The sequence below is a fragment of the Rhinolophus sinicus genome, linkage group LG15, assembly GCF_036562045.2.
Source record: "Rhinolophus sinicus isolate RSC01 linkage group LG15, ASM3656204v1, whole genome shotgun sequence".
Lineage (NCBI taxonomy): Eukaryota > Metazoa > Chordata > Mammalia > Chiroptera > Rhinolophidae > Rhinolophus > Rhinolophus sinicus.
This window is the reverse complement of record NC_133764.1, coordinates 29919868-29942724: the sequence shown is the minus strand read 5'-3', so window position 1 is coordinate 29942724 and position 22857 is coordinate 29919868. Positions and strand designations below refer to the sequence as shown.

Genomic DNA, 22857 nt, shown 5'->3' with positions numbered 1-22857 from the left:
AAATTGTATTTGTGATGCCAGATTTTATTTTAAAAACACAGGAAAGCATGAGATGTCATGTAAAAGTCACCTATAATCCCATCTCTTCTCCCTCCCCCATCTCTTCCCTCTCCCACCAGCCTTCAGAGGTTCCCCCCCCCCCATCCTATTAGGGGGTTCCTCTGCTCATGTAGACACATGAGCTATTTTAAGCCTCCTGGGTAGATGTTTGCACAGGCAGTTTTGCAGCTTCTGAGACTTCAAAGATTCCTAAATGCGATACATATTTTAAAACATCCTTCGGTGTTTATTCTGAGTTTGAGATGTTAACCTATTCACGATTTTGAAGTGATGGCAGTAACTGCTTTTTACTGTGAATTATTTAATCGGGTAAACTCAGGTATGAATCACGGTGCAGCCCATTTATCCCGGCTCTTGGGTGGTGCGGGTGGGGGAATGAGGAAACCAGAGAAAGAGTTCATCGCACACTACATTCTGTCTTCCAGGGGTTAATTGTATTTTCAAACGCTAACGTATTCTGTTCAAGAGTAGGAAAATGGAAATTTTCTTCACTCCACCCATAGTCCTGACATAGAATAGTCTAACAGCCACTCTTTGAAAGATTGCATTAGGAATTTCTCTTACACAGTAAATTATCTGTCCACCTTCCCCAGACAAGAAGTGCTTGTTACTGGGCGGGTAATAAACCCGTCTCGATTTTATTGGCTGTATCATTCCTACGGGGAGTTGGAGTAATAAAACGATGAAGGGAAGTGTGAAGGGTCAGAAGGACATGTGTGGGGTAAGACTGACTTCGGAGATCTCGGGTAGTCCCACGTCTCACGTTCTTTCACCTCTTCAGTGCCTGAACTGAGGGGTTCAAAGTCTCCAGGAGTCCAAAGAAGCAAGCCAGACACCTGACGAGCATTTTCTTTTGCAGATTCTATGCGGCAGAGATTTCCATTGGATTGTTCTTTCTTCATAAAAGAGGAATCATTTACAGGTGCGTAGCGAGGCTCAGCCACCATCAGTGCAGTTGGGAGTTTTGCTGGACCTCTGGGCATCGGTGTGTGTCATTCTGTGATGAGAACTTAAGACATGGAGCTGATAACACCCGAGGTAACAGAGACCCTCTGGGACCCACCTTTCTCGGCGGCCTCCAGACAAATCAGAACCATTGTCTGATTTCTGGACCTCAAAAGATTCATGTCGTTTCTGCTTCCCACAAGAAAACATGCTTTTCTCTCCACTGACAGCTCCTTCCTCTGCCCTTTCTTTGGAAGGAAGGTCAGAGAGCAATGGAAACTGAATTTCTGTTAGATGCTCAGCCGGAGGAGAGCATGGAGAACTGGGGAGAGGCCAGAGAAAAGCTATAGAATTAAATTCTTCCGGTTGTTAGCCATAGTGGAAGTCTGGTGCCAGAGAAAGAAGAGTGTTTTCCGATACTAAGTGAAGAGTAACTAAAAGGACGGATGGTACTAGGCAGAATAGAAAGGACATGACTGTGACCCAATGAGGTGGGTCTACACCTGTGAGTTTGCAAACCTGGTTGTGTGTCAGACCCCTCTGTGTGGGACGCTAACAAATCCAACACCTGGGCTCTCCCCAGACCTGCCACAGACCGGAATCTCTGGTGATTCACCTACACAGCCATGACTGGGAGTTGCTCGTTCAGCCTGTTAGTCATTCATTCAACAAGCATCTATTAAGTACCTACTACAACCTAGGCACTACATTAGGCTCTGGAGATTAAAAAATACTACTACTAATTCCTGGTCCCCACTCTCCTGGGACTTGTAATGAATATGCCATTGAGACTGGCAGCTGGTCAGATAGCCTCGTGTCTCACTAGCTCCGGAGCAAACCGTCTCCTGTCCTGGGAAGGACACTGATACCATCCCGCTTCCTTACAGGGACCTGAAGCTCGATAACGTCATGCTGGATTCGGAAGGACACATCAAGATCGCCGACTTTGGGATGTGCAAGGAGCACATGATGGACGGGGTCACGACCAGGACCTTCTGTGGGACTCCAGATTACATCGCCCCGGAGGTAGGAACCCCGATTCTCCTTGCTCCTAGCCCAGCGCCTTCCAGCTGCAAACCCAGCTCCCTTATGGGGTATGGAGTCGTTCGTGTGTCACTGAGGCAATGTGGGGGGTCATAACTACAAGACAGACTGCACTGGAGTAAACAGAGCAAAACAGGAAAAGAAAAGAGGAGCGCTCACCGCACATAGTACGTGTCTCTTGTTTCGTGGAACTTTTGTTTTTGTTACATGGACTTGTGAGCTGGTTGCCTGGTGAAATGTATTTCTTCCATGGTCCTGGTCAGAACAATTTAAGAAATACTGTTGGGCAGGGAAGCAGGGATCTTGCTTGTGGAAATGTTCTGCGTGAAAAACTGGGTCAGAAGGTGATTCCAGTGATGGCTTTTTAGCAAACTCAGAGTGACTGGTGCTCTACACACCACGTTGGAATTGATCGTGGCGTTTAATCTAGGAAGGATGTATCTTCGTGATGTGGTTGCAAGCAAAATGGTTCCAAAGCTTGTGTGTTCACCGCCTTGGCCGTACGGCTGTCTTAGTTACAATGCATCCTGAGTCACTGTCTTCCTATTTCATGAGTCTTCCTACATGACAATGATAGAAGGGGCTCTGACCCCGGGTCCGTGTGTAGCCAACTTTCTATCCACCCACAGTCCTGTGGATGAAACACTTTTCCCAGCTGAGCTCCAGCATGCTGCAAACTAATGGATTCCAAGTTGGGTCCACCTCCAGCCTTTTGTGGAGCTCTCATGTTAGCTGTTGGCAGCTTTCATAGCATTTATTCAACATATTGTCCCATGCATTTATCTCGGAGGCAGTCGGTACAGTGGAAAAGACACGAAATTAGAAATCAGACCAACGAGAGCTGCAATCCTGACTCTTTCATTTACAGGCTGTGGGAACTCAGGCAAGTTGCTTAACCTCTCTGAACCCCTGACTCTGCAATGACAAGTTAGGGATGACAATAACAAGCTCTGGGTAGAATCGCTATGCGGATTCACGTGCCCGATGCGATGTTACCTTCAGTAGTAGCCCTGATTCCAAAAGGGAAGCCAATTTATATTCTTTGGTTAAGGGCTCTTTTGTTTGTTATATCCCTAGACAACATGAAAACACAGAGTAAGCGTATTTACTTAGAAACTTAAATTCTGAATTATGTGGCCAAAGGTGATATGTTATCACCTTTATTAGGGTTTGTCCCCTAACGCAAGGGTGTCCAAACTATGGCCCGCGGGCCAACTGAGGCTCGCAATCCATTGTTAATTGGCCCGCAGCAAATTCCAAAAATATATTTAGTTTACTTAAATAACCCAGGTGAGGCAATACGTACTTCACCTCGAGTGAGTGGCCCGGCTGTTTGTGTATTTTACCGCATATGGCCCTTGGTGAAAAACGTTGAAAAAAGTCTGGACACCCCTGCCCTAGAGGAACTCACACATTAGCATTTCCAGGTACAACATGAGTCATGTTTTCAAACAGGAAGAATGGCATTTTTCTCATAAGGGTCTAGGCACTTGGCATATGGGGCCGCAGGAATAATTATGGTGTAGAGAAAGACCATCTAGGTTCAAGGTTTCTGAATTTGCTCGAAGGTTACCATTATCCCATCCTCTGTGTAAATCTTCCTGGCAGGTAGAGGCAAAATAATTATCTTAGATGGCATGTTCCTTAATAGGCAAAGCAGAGGCTTAAATATTTATGGCTGTTGCTTCAGAAACCTTGAAATGGATTAATGCTGGAGCATCTCCTTAACCGGTGAAGATGGACTAAGGTGGAAAATGTCACTAACAGATGCAATTTCGGAGTTGAGATGGACACCCACGCAAGAGGCAGTAATCAGAAACTGATTCCTGCAGCTGACATTAAGGGTACTCTCTGTGCTTTGACGTAGAAAGTCAGTGAAAGTCCTTGAAAGGACAAACAGAAGCTTCATCTGGATTTAAACCCCCATCTGAAAGTGAGTTATTCGGGGTGTACAAGACCCAGTCACAAATCAAGTATCTCCAAGCAGCCAAGAATCCGATTCTGAATACAAGCGTAGCCCACTCTTTCCTGGAAGAAAGAGAAGCAGCAGGGAAAGCGTTGGCTTCTGGCCAGTGGGCCTCTGCGTACCTCCTGCTGTGGCGGGAGCAGCGCTTTTTGAAAATGTGCTGTGCGGAATCGTTCCTCCCAGCCTGGCTGTGCAGGGGGCGCATTAGACCCCACGCAAAGGCTGTCAGCCACGATGCAAGCGACTGTCTGCTCTGCACCAAGCCCTCTGAGCACATCTGCTGATCTGTCACATTTTCTACATGAGCAGACATTAAGTGACTTGCCCAAGGTCACACAGCTTAGGTAACAGGCAAAGGTGGGATTAGGACCCAAGATATTCTGACCCCAGAGACCATATATCCTTTCCCCATATTGTACCATCTCCGGGGATAGGAGAAAACTCCCCGAGGGGCAGAGCAGTTAAAAATGAGTGCTAGGACATTACAGACCATTTTTTCTAGGACGTCTCTGGAGAGAAGATGGCCATTCATCTGTCTGCACCGGAATCGGCCTGGCTTGTGGCCAGACCTTTCCATCTGTAACGCGGACCGTGGCCTGGGATTGTATTCCGGCTGTTAATACGGGGCAGCTCCCTCGGCAGCCAAGGATGCAGGAGCAACACTTGAGCCCTTCTCCCTCACGTGGCGTCAATCGGGAATTCAGCAAGTGCCTGCTGGGTGCCTGGGCATGCTCGGGAGGAAAGGGGGGCCCACAGGGGACTGGCAAGGAGGGCCTGGGGCTGGCAGTTAGAAATGGGCCACTGCAGCCCGGGAGGCACGTGGGTTTAGAGAGGTGGTTGAGGCAGGATTCCCCTTGGCAACAACAGATGGCACCTCCAACACAGCTTAAACCACCAGGGGAAAAGTTTGTGGGTGCCTTGCCGCCCCCCAGCCAGCTTTCTGTAAGCAGATGTGCAGACTCCTGGGAGTGTGGAGGGCTAGGTGAGTTCAGAGAGCTGGAGACCTGTCCCAGGGGGGCCTCACTTCTCCTTCCAGCCCTACAGGAATGCTAGCCCAGCACTGCCGGCACAGCAGCCAGAAGTCTGCATTTTTACGTAAAATTTGCCTAATTGGTCAGAGTTGGCTCTAATGTATGTTAAGAGAAGTGTATACAGGTACGAATCAGCCAATGGGCCATCATCCATGACCTCTCTTCTGGGGGTGCAGGGGCAAGGGTCATATTTGGGGGGAGCCACGTATTAGGGATGGGAGGAAATAGAAGACTGAGAGGTGTGCACAGAGGCAGAAGAGCCTGGAAGCTGTAGAGTCTTGGGTCCCTACCTGGCTGTCCTTCCCCCGGGGTCAGTGTGGCTCCCTCCTTCACATCCTTGAAGCCTTAGCTCAGATGTCCCCTCAGGGAGGCCACCGTTCCTGGCAATGCTGTTTACAGCTGCGAGCCTCCGGTCCCCACCCAGCACTGCTGGCCCCCCGGCCCTGCTTTCTTCCGAGGTGCTCGTCACCCTCTGATAGGCCATGTCATGCACCCGGGTATTTATTTGTTTCTTATCTGTCTCTCCCACTAAGCTCCACTCTTGTGTTTACTGAGGAGCCCCTGCCCCAGGGTCTGGAACCTGGGGGCCAGGCAGATGGATTTGGAATGAATGGGTACAGTATGCTGCATGCCTAGCTGTGGAGGAGATGTGGAAACAGAGCAGAGATGAAGGCTCTGGAACTGAGAGGTTGGGCAGCCTGGAGCCTGGTCTAGGAGGGTGATTCCCAAGGCTGCCGCTGGGCTGAGGCTGATGGCATGGGGCGGCCTCACGCCTCACCTCATCAGCTGAAGACAGCCAATGCCGGAGCACCTGAGTGGCCAAAGGCTGGTGGGACATCAGCCTGGGATCCCCAGATGGCCCAAGGTGCCCCATGTTGATATCCAGGAGACTTTTCCTAGTCTTTGGGGAAAGGGTTCTAGAGAAAGGAGAGAATAATAAATAACTCATGTGGTGCACACAGCCAGGCAGTCGGGCAGTAAATTACTTGCCAAATGGAGACCAAAGGGGGAAGTGAGATAGACAGAAGCCACTCAGCACCGGCGGTGTCTCCTCCAAGGTCAGCGCTTGAAGCGCGGGCCCTTCCCAAGCCAGCGCAGGCAGGAGCTGGGAAAGCACTGATTAGAGAGAGAGTATGATAAACCGAAGAGCGGCATTTTTTCTATCAAAGGCCCATTTCCCTCTGTGTAAGGTCACACGGTCCAGTGACTCAACATCGCAGGAGCACAGGAAGCAGCCACTTTCCCTCCCAGAAATATATCGAGAGCCACGAGCAGGCTTTCCTTTGGGGTTCTTCCTTAAATTATGTGACTCTTCAGATCTTCTCTAGGAATGATGTTGGTTATCTTATTATCGCCTATCTTTTATCGTCTGCCCGCAGCTCCTTAACTGCATCGTAATTCTCCCAGTCTCAGAGTGTAATCAGTTTAGCCCTGCTCTCCAGCACCCTTTGGGCCACTGAGGTTCACAAAACAGCTGCGGCCGGTCCTTCCTCCTAACCCCTCCCTCCAGTTCTTCCTCCAGACAAACCACCTCCTTGCAGATTAGCTGCCCCTTTGCGAGTGCCCTAGACCCCCAGCAAAGAGCCTCATTGATTTTATTTTGTTTAAGCCATAAGTCAGCTCTCCAAAGTGGGTGTTATTTGCTCTACTTTTCAGATATTGAACCCAAGGTGCAAAAAGATTCGTGAATTTTTCCCACGACCCCCAGCTCAAGGCAGACCTGAGCTTTGAACCCAGGGCTGGCCACCTTCTCCCTGAGAGGGAGGGGCTGCAGGTATGGGCTACAGGGCTCCCCAGGGGATGCCTCACTCCAGGAGTGCAAATGAGCTGCTCATTCGTCTTCAGAGCTGTGGTGACGCCCAGATGAGTCTAAGCCAGATGGGCTGTGGCTTCATGAATGGGCCCTTCACTGGGGGATTTGTGCAAATCCTGTAAAAACAGGTCAAGGATTTCTGGATTCTATTTCATGTTTTACTTTGCAAAATTGCCCGAGCGAGGGGAGGAGGGGCTGGGTATCTTGAGAGATTCCCAACCTTTACTCACTTGCTAGCACGTCCACACACTGATATGTGGTACCTCATTTAACTCTGACAATAGGCCTCTAAGGGAAGTGGTATGTTCCCTGTTTCACAGATCAGGAGAAGGAGGCATGGAGTGGAGAGGTGACCTGTCCCTGCTCCTAGGTAACAAGTGGCGGGGTTGGAGTCCTGGGCCACCTGCCCCGAAGTGCCAGCCTGTGACTGTTCCCCCCCCCTCAGTGTACGCCTAGTGCCCCGTTCCCAAGGTCATCTGTAAAGACCCACTAGACTGTGAGACCTCCCAGTTCTGGAAACTCTCATTCCAGCTAAGGAAGCTCTGACACACACAAAGCATGTTGCGGACTCCCGGCTCAGTCATCCGCACAAGTCGTGGTTTTGTTGGGATGCAGTTAACACTGAACAACGCCCAGTTCCGCAGAGGCAGCCTCAGACGAGCAGGAGTCTGCTGAGCTGTGACTCCTGCCCGCTTTCCCCTCGCACCAGCCACTGCCCCCACCCCCCGCCCCCCAAGAGAGGCTCATGCTGAGGATTGTGATGACTGAGTTTGAGAAGCTCTTGAAGAGAGAGTAGCGGGCCAATGGCTGCACTTGGCTCCAAACAGACTCAGTTCCGCTGTAGTTTCGCCCCATGCAGACCGAGTGTCCACCCCGGAAGGGAACTTCCTGTTTGATTCCAGGGGGCTCGGTCTTCATCATGTCAGGTGAACTCTGGCTGTAGTTCTGCTCTTGTAAGACTTGGGGTGACGTCTGTAAAATGGGGGTAATCATAGTACCTTCCTCAAAGCACAACTTTGAAAGTGGAGTTTTGCCTGTAATGGGCTTGGCCTGCTTCAGAGGAGGCACTCCACAATTTTTTTGTCCACTATTTAACAGTTCTTTCAGTTACCTGTTGCTGTGTAACTACCCCCAAACTCAATGGCTTAAACCAACAATCACGTTAACGCTGTGGTTCTGTGAGTCAGAACTTCGGGCAGGACTTGGGGGGCTGCCGGAGGTGTCGGCTCCCGGGCTCGGCTGGTGCCAGAGGATCCAAGATGCTTCAGACTGTCACCTGTCGGCCAAGGCCCGGCGCGCTCCCCTCTCCGGGTCTATCTTTCCATTTGTCTCTTATCATTCGTGGTTTTATCCATGGGCAAAAAACGGAAGCCACAAGGCCCCTCACGCTGCACCTAGAACTTAACTGTGTCACTTCCACCATATTCTGTAGGTCAAAGCAAGTCTCAGAGCCAGCCCGACTCTAGGGGAGGAGATAGAAAGGCCACATCTTGGTGGGAAGAGTGACATTGTCACACTGCAAGAGGGCACACAGGCTGGGAGAGGGCCCTGCAGCCACCTTTGGAGACCATCCATCTTTGGAGGCAGCTGGTTTTGCTCTGCGTTGGCCAGTGGACGGCTCCTCATCACAGCACCCCAGGAAGTGGGGATTCCTAAGCCTCCGAGGACCCAGAAAGCGGGGACCTACCGTATACTTTAGAGCTGGGATCAGCAGACTTTCTGCCAAGGACTAAAGAGTAAATATTTTACGCCTTGTCTTAATCTACATTTAAGGTTTTGCCAAGAGGCAAAATTAAGCGACTGTTCCTGCCAAAAGGCTGGCAGTCTTTTTCACATTTTTCATCTTACATTTAACAATGTAAGAAGCGTGCTCCTCTCACAGGCTGTGTATACGCAAACAGGAGGCAGGCTGGATTTGGCCAACAAGCTGTAGTTCAACGTCCCCAACTCTAGAGGGCTCTCCCCTGGCCTGCCTCAGCCTTAGCTCTCCTTACAGGGTGTGGGTCTGGAGGGCCCAAGGGACACGCCCACCGGACTTGAGAATCCCCTTCCAGGACCTGTGCGGGCCTCTTCCCAAGATCTCTCCTTCCTGGGGACACCACCCTGCTGGCATACGCACTCCTGTGTCAGTGGGTGGCCGTTCCCAGGGGACAGTGGGACAGAGCTTGGGCACGCAGGCCGGGGTGCACAAGGCTCTTCATACATGTGATGAAGAGGGACTGGAAAGAGAAGTGGAGGGAGCCAGGTCGCCACATACTGGAGAGGGATCGAAGGGGTCTGTGAATTCTGAAGTCTAACTTGGCCCTCCGGGCCGTTGGGAAGTATTCGTGGACCGAGTTATGCCCCCCACAGTCCATATGCTGTGCCCTAACCCCCAGTGCGGCTGGATGTAGAGGTAGAGCTTTTAAGGAGACAATTACTGTTAAATGAGGCCATGAGGTGTCGCCGTCATCTGGTAGAAGCGGTGTCCTTATGAAGACAAAGGGACCCGGGCGCACCCACTCAGGGGAGAGGCGGGCGGGACACGCTGAGGGGGCCGCTGTCCTCAGCCCAGGAAGCCTCGCCGGAACCACCGTGCCAGCATCTTGGTCTCAGACTCGCAGCCTCCAGGACTGTGAGAAAATGCGTTTCTGCCGTGTAAGCCACCCAGTCTGTGGCATTCTGCTATGGCAGCCTGAGGTGACTGATACAGGCAGGCACACCTATCGAGGTGGAAGGAGAGAACATGCTGTATTTAACAGTTTGTTAGCTCGATTTGTGACGTGCATAGGTAGGTATTTGGTATGTGGGTCTCAGTTACTCCCCCACCTCCACCCCTAAAGGTTAGAGCTGGATCCTGGGTTTGGGCCAAGTCAGGCACGTTGCAAACCAAGACGCCTTTGGTATATTCACAGTCCGCATTACTGTCTCTCTTATCAAGTGGAACAGGAAGGAAGGGGGAACGGAGGTCTCAGAGGTAGCATGTCAGGGGCCCTTGTCCCATCCCCAGCTCCTGCTTACACTGAGTGGGCACCATGAGAGAAGGACAGCAAGACCCAGGGCCCAGGGTGGATCCTGGCTCTGCCATGTCCCCGCTGTGTGTCACCACACTTGAGCTTGCCGTGCCTCGACTTCCCCAGTGGTAAATAGGAGTAGTGTCAGTGCAGTGGCCTAAGGACGGTGCTCGGGTCGCCGGGACTAAAACTTGACCTCTGTGATTGTCAGTGTCACATTCTTGGTGTGTCTTGCTGTTAAGGAGTTTCTTGAATATGCCAAGTTGGCAGCAGAGAGAGAATCGAAAGAAGCATTTAATTTCTTCGACGTAGCAAGAAATCCTAGAAGTTTGTTGGGTTATTGGGCTGAAAAGGTTGGATAACCCAAGTCCATTACGATGGTGTCTTTCCAACCCCAGTCCTTTCATTGTCACCTTTCTGATTCTTCCAGGACTAGCACATGGTAGAGAGGAGCTAGTGAGATATTAGATTAGCCCAAGTAAGAGAATAAAGTTTACTTGGAAGAATTACCCAAAGACTTGAAACCGAACGCTTTCTCAGCGTGGGACTCTGTGTGATTCTCCAATGGTAGATACGTGTCATGAGACATTTGTCCAAACCCACAGAATGTACACCACCAAGAGTGAAGCCTAAATGTAAACTATGGACTTTGGGTGATCGTGACGTGACAGTATAGGTTCATTAGTTGTAACTAATGCACCACTCTGGTGAGAGCTGTCGCTCCCCGGGGGAGGTTGTATGTGTGAGGACAAATGAGTATGTGGGAACTCTGTATTTCCCACTCAGTTTTGCTGTAAACCTAAAACTTCTCTTTAAAAAAATATATATTAATTCAAAAATATATATAGATGGCCAGTGTGGTCTTTCGCTTCTAAATGAGAGCCTGGGAGAGAACGGGGAATAGGGTCTGTCATCAGCAAGCTTTCAGCTCCGCTTTCCTCTTCCTCCCGCCCACTTCCTTCCTTCTTTCCTTCCTTTCTGTTTTCCTTTTGTATTAATTGCTGTTTAAAGTCACTGCTAATAATTCCAAACCACTTTTGTTCCCACTGATCCTCTTCTGACCTTGTGGGGGAGCAGTCCCTACTTAGGCTGTCCTGCTGTTCGCTCTCCACTCCCCGAGTATGAAGTAAACCACCCAGGACGTGGGAAAGGTGGTTACTATGAATAGGTTTTAAAGCACTTCTATTACCGAGAAGTCATTTCCTGTTCTCTCCAGTCCTAGGGAGGGCCACAATTTTTGTGTGAGCAGAAAATACGCAGTTTGGACCACAGGCTTCACGTTCTCTCCTTGTAGTAATTTTCTTTGTATTTATACAATGCATTTTGTCCGAGGATTTCACATATTGCAGACATTTCTCATGGAATCTACTAAGAGTCTTGTAGTTATCCATTTTCGTGTCTGTCTCCCCAGTTAGATTCATAATCCCTGCACCTAGCACGGTGCCCAGCCGTCATTAAGGCTAAGCAATTAGCCACAAAACGGTGGGAGAGAGGGAAGGAGGAAGTGGGGAGGGTGTGTTAGGACCACGAAAAAGGAGAAAGCTGAAGTTTTGCTCCCCTGATAAAAATTAATTTAATTGCACAAGAGGGGAATTTTTGTATCTATTCGTTTCTGCACCCCATGCCTAGAACAGTGTCTGGCACACGGTAGGCTAATGTTTGCGGGAAGCAGGAATGGAAGGTTCGATGTTGACTGAGACTTTCCCGGTGCCACCAGTCGTTTCAGAGTGTTTAATATGTATTAATCTGGTCTCTCATACCAAAATGTTTCCTTTGTCCTCCTGTGAGCTGGGTTTAGTGTATTTGCCTTGAATCACTTTCACCTGCCTGCTGTGTCTGGGAGGCCAGTCTTATTTCTGATGTTGGGCAGTATGGCGTTATATATATTAAACTCACCAACAATAAACACATTTTACTATATATAATGCCGTTTAATCTCCCGCCACACACTTGCCAGATGGGTGCTGGAATTCCAGTATCATATCGGAATTAGAAATTCCAGATGAGGCAATGGAAGCCCAGAGAGCCTAAGCAATTTACCCAAGGTCACACAGCTCCTGAGTAGCAGAGCTGACCTCTAGCAGTCAGGTTTAGAGCTCGGTCACAATGTGCCTCCTGTGTGTTGGCTCCTGGTATTCTGGGCTTAGATGTGGCCCCTGAAAGGGGTGTGACTGGGGAGCATCTTAGCTGAGAGTTGGGGGTGCCTCACCCTTACCCCACCATGGTGCTTCCTATTTGTCACACTTTGGTCCAGGCCTGAGTCTGCAGGAAGAGGACAGTCAGGACACCTTGTCACTAACCAGCCCAGTGACTTTCAAGCAAGCCACTAAGCTAATCTAAGCCTCAGGCTCCTTTTCAGAAACCTGAAGACACTTTTCTAAATCACCTGTAAAGCCCCCTCCAGCCTTAGCAATCCTGCAAGCCCTTTGGATTTTTGCATTGAAGAGGTCGGTGCTGTCTGTGGAATGGGCTTGCATCACCTCCGCCTGTTTTTCCAACACAACCTGATGGGATGTCTCTGAGCTGGGTGTGGTGCTGGGTGCACAGGAGGGTGGCCCAGCCCCTGCTGGGAAGAGTCTGGGGTTGAGTGGGGGCAGATAAACAATCTCCCTATAAGGTGGCAGAGGCTCCAGGAGCTGCGTGGCCCTGAGGCCGTGGGCTTCGGTGAAAGGAGTGGATGAGATGCTTAGTGAACTCAGGGCTCCAACTGTGCAGAGAGAACACCCAGAAAACACTCAGGCCCATCTGCTTTCTTCCCAGATGATGCTATTTTGACATGTGGTGTTATTTTTTATAAAAGGAAGAGGTATTCCTGGTTTCCCTGAGACAATTAAAGGACGTGAACATGTTTTATGCATAAAGACCAGCGTTATTTTGTGATGGCATTCTAGAAAGAGCCTTCTGTGGTCAGGCCATTTATCTTAGAATGGGCTCTGGAGGTTTGGTGAGTAAGTATAACGTGAAAATGAAGAGCAGGGTCCAGGGAAAGTCCAGCAACGAAGAATGGGAGAGTGAGGCTTCTTGCACATGTTACAGTCTCATGGTGTCTTTCAAGACAAAGCCTCAGAACCATAGTCCCTGAGTGAAGTGGGCATCTTGACTGTTTTGAACCAGTTAAACATTTGAACCCTCTTTTTGGCAAATGTCACTTTAATGGGGCCAGTTCCCACCACAGCTGTCTAGGGAACCACAGTGGCTCAAAAGCCAATGAACTATCAGTTTATAAAAATGGTTACAACTGTGGATTCCAAGGCCAGACAAGCAGGGTTCAAATCCCAGCTGTGCCACTTACTAGCTGAGTAACCCTGGGCGAGCTGCTTCACCTCTCTGTGCCTCATTTCCTCATTTTTGTAGTGGGATGCTCCTTCCTCGTCAGGGTCTTGTGAGGGCCGAATAAGCTCACAGAGCTAAGGAGCCTGGCCCATGGTGAGTGTCATGATGGTGACATTGTTGCTATTGCCAGGAGCATCTAAAACCTTGCCATGCTTCCCCCAAGCTCTCCCGGAAAGCTTCTGAAGCTCCATCCTCTGTAGGATGCCTTCCAGTGTATAACCCAGCTGAGGGTGGAAGGGTGAGTGGCCTTGGTGCGACATCCTTCCAGCCTCTGTGGGCCTTTGGCCTGGGAAGAGATGAGAGGCTGCCCCCTGGCCCCTTTCCTTCCTGGTCCTGTGCCCAGGCTGGGAGAAATCTCGTTCATTTCTAACATCCTGACGCACACCCCCACCCAAGCAGTGCGCTCATGTAAGCATAATAATAATGATCATATTGACAAATAGCAGTAAAACTGAGTGACAGTGGCCCTGCCTGGGGTCACCCTCCAGGTGTTGCAGAGGGATCTGCCAACTTGAGCCCTTCTTGCCTCCCCTTCTGGGAGTTTCTCAGCTCTGGGAAACCAAATTGCCATTGCGGCCCCTTGCCTGGGGCTTCAGGATGCCAGGCAGCCTCACCCTCCGGGGGGGGGAGGGCGCGAGCCTCCATTGGCCCACAAGTGCCAGCGACACCTGCTCCAATGGGGACAGACGCAAGAGAGCCTCACCATCCCTTCAGTGGCCCCGAGCCTGTCAGCCCAAAGTTGACTCCTGGGGCTAACATCAGCCAGGGAACCAGAGAGGGTCAAACCGTGTTTCCCCGAAAATAAGACCTAACCGGAAAATAAGCCCTACCATGATTTTTCAGGACGACATCCTCTGAATATAAGACCTTTTGGAGCAAAAATTAATATAAGACATCCTCTGAATATAAGACCTTTTGGAGCAAAAATTACTATAAGACCCAGTCTTATTTTCGGGGAAACATGGTAGGAGCCAGTGAGGGGGCCTAGACCAGCACTGTCCATCCAACAAGTAAAAGGCAAGCCAACTGCACTTAGCAGCCACGTGTGAAAGAGTTGAAAAGCAAGTGAGATTAATTTGAGTATATTTGTATTTAACCCAACACAGCCAAAATAAAAAACTGTGAAGGAGATACTTTGGTCAGAACCTTACGTGCAGTTTAGAGCACGTCTCAGTGTGTACGAGACACGTTCAAAGCTCAGTAGCCACATGTGGCTAGTAGCTACTCACTGGACATTGTGGGTCTGGACAGCTCCCGAGGGAGAGTGGAGCCGGCGTCCTAAATCACGTGCACCTAAGTGTTTGTCTTCAATGGGGGCCCTCTCACACTTTCCCGTTTGCAGTGAGATTTTGGATAATGGGAGGTGTTTACTAATAGCTGGTCACTGAGGGGAAAGGGTGCTGCCTCTAAAAATGAGCTTGCGTCAGTGAGGTTGCACCCCACACCTTGTAACTTAGATCTTTCTTTGGACCTTCCCATTTCATCTAGTGCTCAAAGCCGGGGGGGGGGGGGGAGGGGGGGCCACCGATGGTGACCTTGCTCCAGCTAAGTTCTAAATCTTGTCCTATTATTACAGCTGAAGGCCCTGCCGTGTTCAGAGCAACTTGGTAACCTCGGCCCAGTGGCTGAGCTGTTGGGCTCTAGGGACTGACGAATGCTACTGCCAAGAAAAATGAGCCATTGGCTCATTCTGCTTTTGTAAGCCTTGGAAGCAGGAGAGGATGTTATCAGAAGGAATCCTAAGAGCATAATGCTATATAAATAGCAAAATGAAAGGCAAGTGGGACCAAAGGTGATACAGAGTCCAATTTCAGGTGGCCCTGGCCTGTAGGATTTGTGGATCATTCTAACCAGAATCAGAGCTTCCATGCCCTTGACTTCTGACAGCTTTCCAAACTCAGGTGGCATCTCCCAGCACCCGCATAGAGGGGTCTGGGGGGTACAATGGCTCCGATATTTGTAAAATACAGGAAATGAAATAAATAAAACATGACCTTCTCCAGTCGGTCCCCACTGTGTCACAGCATCTAATTCACACAGCAAGGTGGTGCCTTAGCCCTGCCTGTGTTAAAAACAAACTAACTAGAACATGGATTGCTGCAATAGATGGCAGGGACTGGTGTTCATATAGTTACAAGGACGCATTCTATTCCAGTGCTTCTGACACATAGTTACCAAACTGAAGTGGTCCTTTCAAATCTCTTTAAACTAATCCTCAAAGCCCTTTGATTAATATTGCATTAATCCCAGTACGAGTGATGACATGTATACGAAAACAAATACGTATTTTTATATTTTATATTTTTAAAACAAATATGTTTTCAAACAAATCCATATTTTTAAAACAAATATGTCGATATTCAGAGCACTACCTGCCGATTGGCTTCGGGCAAGTCTCTCAAATTTCTTCCCCTCAGTTTTCTCACTTCTCCAACAGAGACAATAATAATTTCTGTCTCATTGCATCATACAACATGTGTGGAGAGCCTCTGATAGACAAATAGGTGCTCAGTGAGTGTACTTCTATTTTCCCAAAGAGAATTTCTGTGGTTTTTCTCCTTGGTCAAGACAGGCTTTGATCCAGTCAAAACTGTCTGGGAGCTAGAACGACAATGCCTTATTTCTTGTTGTCAGGTAATAGATTAGAGACTTGTTTTGGTAGGGTTTTCTTTTGTGTGCTTTTTGTGTGTGTATTTTCCACGTTTTCAGGAAAGAACAAACATAGTTTTAAAAAGAAATTAAGCCTTCCTTGTAGGTTCCTTTGGTCATCATTTTCTTTTCAAGGAAACGAACTACAGAGCTACCGTTTTTCTCTGAAAATAAGACCTAGCCGGACCATCAGCTCTAATGCATCTTTTGGAACAAAAACTAATATAAGACCCAATATTATATTATATTATATTATATTATACCTGGTCTTATAGTAAAATAAGATCGGGTCTTACGTTAATTTTTGCTCCAAAAGACGCATTAGAGCTGATGGTCCGGCTAGGTCTTATTTTCGGGAAAACACGATACAGAATCCAAACCTTCGCCCCTTGTCACCACCCACGATGAGGTGAACCATAGGAGTGTGTACCTCTCATTGTACAGGGAGAAATATTAGTTATACATTAAAGAAGGGCAGACATGCAGGAAGTTTGTTCATGTCCCAAGATACGTAATTAGACATAGTGGGCCGTTAAAAAAATATATCCTAGGACATTTCAAAGTCAAATTCATTCGTAAAGTGGCAGACTGGTCCCTGCTGTGTACTTGTTAGTTTACTTTCACCTTGAATCCTGGCTCATGATCCGTGGGCCTGGGAATTGTGTGTGTTAGGTACGCTGCTTGCCTGCAAGGTAACGAAGCCAGCCAGTGTTTTAATAAGCCCGCCAGACTTAGAAATTCAAATCAACATCACTCCCTTCCACAAGAGGACGTTGTAGAATTAGCCGGCGACCCCTGCCAGCCACAAAGGTAGAGGGAGAAGGAGAGGGAAGGTCCCCGTGTGCCCATCCCCCAGCTTCAATGGCTCCCTACATTTTGCCAACTCATTTTCTCTGTTCCCCACACCCCACCTATTTTACTGAAATAGTTAAAACAAATCTAAGCTATCATTTCATTTTACCCATAAATATTTCATCTCTTACACATTTCTCTCATAAATACGCTCATCTCTAAACTGTAAAGGACACTTTTTAACTAATCACCATACTATTTAGCCCACCTAACAACCTGAACAGTAATAGCACCTAATATCAAGACCATATTTAAATATTCCCTTTTTTTTTTTTTTTTTATAGTTGGTTGGTTTGAATCGAGATTCAGACAAGGTCCAAATATTACACTTGATTATTATGTTTTGTGTCTCTTTTAAAACATTTTGAAACTTCAGGCGTTCAACAGATATCGTTATACCTCTCTGTGCGCAACCCAAGAAACCCAGAATTTTCACCTTGGCCATTCTTCCTTCTTTTTCTCCATCACCATCACCATCATCGGTATTACTTTCAGTGAAATTCTCTTACATCGTTTATCTTACTTATCAGACCCTAGCTCTGAATGACCCCTGGCTTTTTCCAAAAATTAAATCTACCTCAGTGTCCAAATATTTTGCACCAATGAGGATAAACAAATGTACTTCGGACAGCGCTGTGACATCCCAGGTGGATTCAGAAATGGAATTCCACAACAGGTTGGGGGTGGTGAATTGTGGGGTGACAGTTCTTGGCGTGTCTGATTTGAAGGGTGCTGGTCTTCCTTGGGTATAGAAACCCAAGGCAGATATTATGAGCACCTCATTTCCATGAGCTGAGTGTGTAAATGCCTATAGGCTTAACTTTTCTGTTCTAACCCAGGCTTTCTGATTTGCCACCAAATGTAATTGATGTACTTGTTTTCACACAGATCATCGCGTATCAGCCGTATGGGAAATCGGTGGACTGGTGGGCTTACGGAGTCCTGCTATATGAAATGCTGGCTGGGCAGGTAATAGTCCACTCTGTTTTCATGCTTGCTTATTGTCATGCTATGTGAAGACTTCGGGCCTTGATAGCGGGATCTGGAAGTGTGGTGTGGCTGATGCTGGTCTGACTTCCTGAACCCAGGTGAGAGAGAGAGAGTCGCCCTTGAGAGTGGATTATATTCAGTGTGCACAGAAGTCACCCTCTCATCCTCAAACCCCAAACCGAAAGCTCCCTCCCCCTCCCCGCAGTATAGACAATAGATAGCTTTCAGGTCATGCTCAAAAGCCCCGTGCACATTGGTGATGACAGTGGCCACTGTAAGTTTTCAGTGTCTCAGAACTGGGCTTGAGCTATGGTTCCCTGCAAGTTTGTCTGCACAAATTACCCCAGCCGCTGCCCAGGTGTATAATTGGTATTGTTTTTAAAGGAAGAAGATGGTTAGACTTGAAGAAGTGTTTTAATAGCTTCTCCCCATCACCTCTTATCTCACCCTTGGCAGTTCATTATAACTTTTACAAAAGTCCAGTGAGGCTGAACTTCCAGTTAAGAAAAGGCAAATTGGATTTCTCTTAGGAAGGTGACACGTATCAGATAACCAAGTGCATTACTGCCTAACATGGCACTTTCTAATACAGCGGTCTTAATACCTATGTCGTTGGGATAAGTCACACTAACTGTTTTAACAAGCTACCCCCAAAATCTCAGTGGCTCAATACACAACACAGACTCATTTCTCATTCTTGGCACAGTCCTGTGTAGTGGGGGGAGAGGGGGGCATTGATCCACATGGTCATTCAAGGACCCAAGCTTCTTCCATCCATTAGCTCCACCATCTTTCAGGACCTTGAATTCCTCTACTGAATCCTCCTTGCTCAACTGGCCAATGAGGAGAGAGCAGGAAGACCATTGCACAGAATGTTCTCGGGGCCAGGCCTAGTGGTGGCATGCATCACCGCCTACATTCCACTGGCCACATGGCCTCACTGAGATGCAAAGAGGACTATAAGTGGCATTTACCTGTGAGCTTGGCAAGGGGAAGCAGGTTTGGTGAGCATCTACCAGATCTCTGCCATACACCTAAAGATGATAAGGTTGTGGGCTGCTTTCTATTGTTCCCAGCACTCAGGTACTGGTGCCAAGGAGTCTGCTCCTCCACAGCGATGAGCCTTAGTAAGCGAGAATGGAAAGAAACGCTCATGTTGAGCAGCAGAGCTAACCCCAAAGAAATCTTGGTTCCTGGAAGAGAAGTCACCTTTCCTGACATGTCGCATCTACTCACTCATTCATTTATTCATTCAACACATATTTATTGAACACATGCTTTTACTATGTATACACTGATAGCCGTGGAAAAGACAAAGAGCTGTACCTTCATGGAGCTTACAATCTGGAGAAAGAGACAATAGGAAAGTTAACTAAGGAAAGTATATAATAATGATAAGCCGAAAAAAAAAAGTAGCAAAGCAGGAAAAAAAAAAAAGATATAGTGTTGGGGGAGGGCTGAAATTTTAGCTAGGATAGCCAGGGCGGGCCTCATGTAGAGAATAAGTTGAGTTAAGGCCAGAAGTAAGTGAGAGAATGTCCACGTGTGTATCTGGGGAAAGGGCGTTCCAGGCAGAGGGAACAGTATGTGCAAAGGCCCAGGGGTGGGACTCTGTGGCCATGTTTTAGAAATGGAGGGGAAGCTGCCAGTGTGTCTGGAGCCCAATAAGCTAGAGAGGGAGTAGGAGGCCTGAGGTCAAAGGGAAAGGGGAGCACCAGGTCATGGGTGCATGGAGAGCATCACAAAACCGTTAGCTTTCATTCTGGACTGGGAGGTCACTGCTGATCTCACCTTTATGTCCCTTTCATTGCATCTTGTATCTTTTAGATGCTAACACAGTCTTTAGATATTCAAAGATGTAAGGCATAGACCTTGCCACTAACCAGCCCAGGGGCCTTCAAGCAGGCCTCTTAGCCTATATTTGGTGATTATTGCTCAGTGCTGTTAAGTTTTGATTGGTATTTAAAATGTGTTTTGTGTAGAATTTAGTCTTTCCCCCCAACGAAATGTTGAAACATTCGTCTCGTTCGCCAAATACCTCCATTTGTAAACATGGGAAAGCAGGTTATACAGAACAACTGTCAGGGAGACAGCAGCTGGCAAAACACAAGTTGCCTGCTCCTTGAGTTAATTTCCCCTCTTTAGAATTTTGACGATAAAATTTGACTGGATCATCGGCCCCCCACCCTCACCCCGGGAGCCATGCTGTTCATAAAGGCACAAAAAGCTGAGTTCCCCGCCTGGATCCCGCTTGAATGTTCTGACTCTTGAGTGCAGAAAACAAACCCTACTTTCATTAAGAGTCACATTTGCATGTGCCAACAAAGGAAATTGGTTGGGTAGAAACAGGATCTGTTTCCAAGGGCACTTTACAAGAGAGAAAATGAGCTGCCTCTTTATTGGCCAGCAGGAGGCTGGAATTTCAGGCCACAGGCCTGCAGCAAAGCCACCCCCTCCTCCATCCACGTCTTCCTTCCTCTCCTCGAGCCTTCCTGGGACTTCATTCCCTAGGGGAGGTAGAGCTCAGGAAATGTTTCACCCCTACAGGGAAGTCCCCTCTGGAGTGCATTTTGAAGTCCTGCCTCATTTGCAGAACTGGTCCTGAGGCCCATAATTTTAAGATTGGCTTTCCTGATGCCCCAGACAGAACCACAGGGCCCGCCCACACCCAGTGGGTCCATAGACATTCCGGCACGTTTCCATGATTTTTCATCCTTTCTCAGAGTCCGTTAGCCTGCCTTATATGATCTCTTGAAGTTTTCATAATCCATTGAAAATGGTGACACTATTTAAATAAGACACTTTCAAGGTGTCCCATGTTCAGGCGCCATGGTTCCTCTAAACCTTCACCATCCCTGCCCCAAACACAGGATTTTCATTTCAGAGGCCCCTGCTTGGTTTTCCTTTCTATTTAAGTATATTCCTGGGCTATGCCTCAGCCCCAAAAGGATAATAAAGGCTCTGTGTGTATTGCCCACGGCCCCCAAACCCCGAGGAACCTCAGAGACCCAGCAGAAGGAATAGATGCTGTTATTGAAAAGTGAGACTAATTATAAAGTTGTTGATGTGGTTGTGGTCTAAATTTGTCCTCTTTAATCAAGAGGGCTGCAGATGAGCAGGGGGAAAAAATGGTTTATTGCCGTTTTCTTCTCATTTGCTTTATTTATTGTCAGCAGCCAAGGGAGCAGATAAGTGTAAACAGCCTGAGTCCCTCTCCAGTTCCTGGACTGCTTGATAAATATGATTACTTTCGGGCATAAATAGTATTTGGCCAGCCCTCTAATGAGCATATCACGGCTCGAGGCGTTCGCGGGTATCCATCATGAAGGGGCCAGCCCTCTCCTCTTTATGTCCCTCTCTGCTGGGTTATTAATGCTTTGTCTTCATTCCTGGTGAATCAGTAATGGGTGTTTTATCCCAAAACACCAGTCTGGATTGTCCTTGAGTGCTCTCCCACCCCACCCCTGCTCATTAGCCATCTGCAAAGGAACTAGGCAGGGTCCTAACAACCACTTACTAGTAAGTGATTTTGGAATCATTTTGGAAAGTATGAAGCATCATCCCCCATTTGTCTGTCTAAACTCCACAAATTCCATTACAAGGAGGGAACCCCCACTCTTCAGAAAAGTGTCCCACCAAGCCAAGACTTTTAAGTTAACAGGTAGTTTAGCTTGAAATCCTCAGTTCAGAGCAGTAGAAATTTAGAAAGTAATCATGGGAATGGGGAAAAGAGGAGAAGAGAAGCAATCCAAAACCGTCATGTACTAAGTACCTCGGCAACACATTACCTCCTGCTGTCCCCAGGCTCGGTAGCTGGCATGACTAGAAAGGGAAATGAATGCAATTATAACTTTTCACCATTGACCTGCCTTCGACACGAAGGCCTGAGAGCAAGCAATTACTGGAGGAATGTTCCAGGGTGATCTAGAGAGACTTAATGAGAGCCGTAAAAATGTTCCCGTCCTTTGGCCGCATAATCCCACACCTGGGAAATTATTCTAGAAAGTGATTCAGAGAAGAAATAAATGATATACGCAGAGATGTTTACAGGAGCATTCGTTATGAGAACACAGCGCTGGAAGCAGTGGGAAATGCGCCCCTGGACAAATGAGTCAGGCCCGTGATGCATCACCTCAGTGGCAGTCATCTGAGTGGGACCACGGGAGCCACAGAGAAAGCGTGTTTGCAACCGTGAGCGAAAAACAAAGAACTCCAAATTATGCATCATCATTTGAAAATCATATGAAAAGCCACAGGGTCCAGAGAAAAAATAGCCATGTTTGTGTTTAGGTAAGGGGAACGTGGGAGCTACTTTCAAGGGCTTCCCCTCCCCGCAGAATATATAGTTTTAATTTAAAATGGAGCTTTTCCGAATGTGAGGGTCACTGCTGCTGTTCAGCAAGTCTTTGGGACCTTCCTGCCTTCTGGCACATGGGGGATTGTACCTCCCGGTGCACTTGTGATTGGGTGGGGGTGGCACCAGTTCTGACCAGCGAGGTCTGGAGCTGGAGCAGAAGATGCCAGGACTCGATGGCATGACCACGATGGCGCTGCTCCACCGGTGTGGGTCCCTGGGCGCCCCACAGTGGGCGTGTGGCATAAGCAATCCAAATTAGGGCTGGGAAATCATGCCAGGTCCCTAGTCTAGAGGCCAAAGTCACTCTCTACACAATGACTTGGAGTATCTTTATTCTCAGAGCGCCTCGCTACCCATTGTGCAGGGTGTAAATCAGCCCCTCACAGTTTATGGAAACAATCTTTCCAGAACGGCTGAGTCCTCTTTATGTGCCGGGTGCACCAGCCGCTGAGCACCTCCCACTCAGTCCTGCCAGCTGCGAGGCCGGGGGGGTCATTCTTCACGTTCTAACTACGGAGACAAGCGTGGGAAGCGGCATTGCTCAGAATGGCTAAGAGCCCAAGCTACGAAGTCGGGGGGCCTGGGCTTGAATCCTGGTTCTGCAACACGCCCGCTCTGTAACCTTGGCCAAAGCACTGACTAGAACCTCAGTGACCTCAGCTGCGAAATGGGATGAACCGCCCCTACGTCATAGGGTTGTTGTGAGAATTGAGTGAGCGATGCCACAAAGCCCTCCCCACGGAGTCCGGCACAGACAAGGAGGGAGCCTAAGAAGTAACTGTGATGGCCGGTGCCGTTGTCGTTCCTGCCGCTCTCTCCCAAAG

At 48.4% G+C, this 22857-nt stretch overlaps 1 protein-coding gene across 1 annotated transcript in view; it reads left to right on the top strand.

Moving 5' to 3' along the window:
* PRKCA (protein kinase C alpha) overlaps window positions 1-22857 on the top strand; it is a 383486-nt gene that overhangs the window by 336687 nt on the left and 23942 nt on the right. The window contains exons 12-14 of the mRNA XM_019732863.2: window positions 920-982; window positions 1893-2031; window positions 17575-17655. Of these exons, the coding sequence (XP_019588422.1) occupies window positions 920-982; window positions 1893-2031; window positions 17575-17655 (283 nt within the window). The remainder of the gene's footprint in view (window positions 1-919; window positions 983-1892; window positions 2032-17574; window positions 17656-22857) is intronic.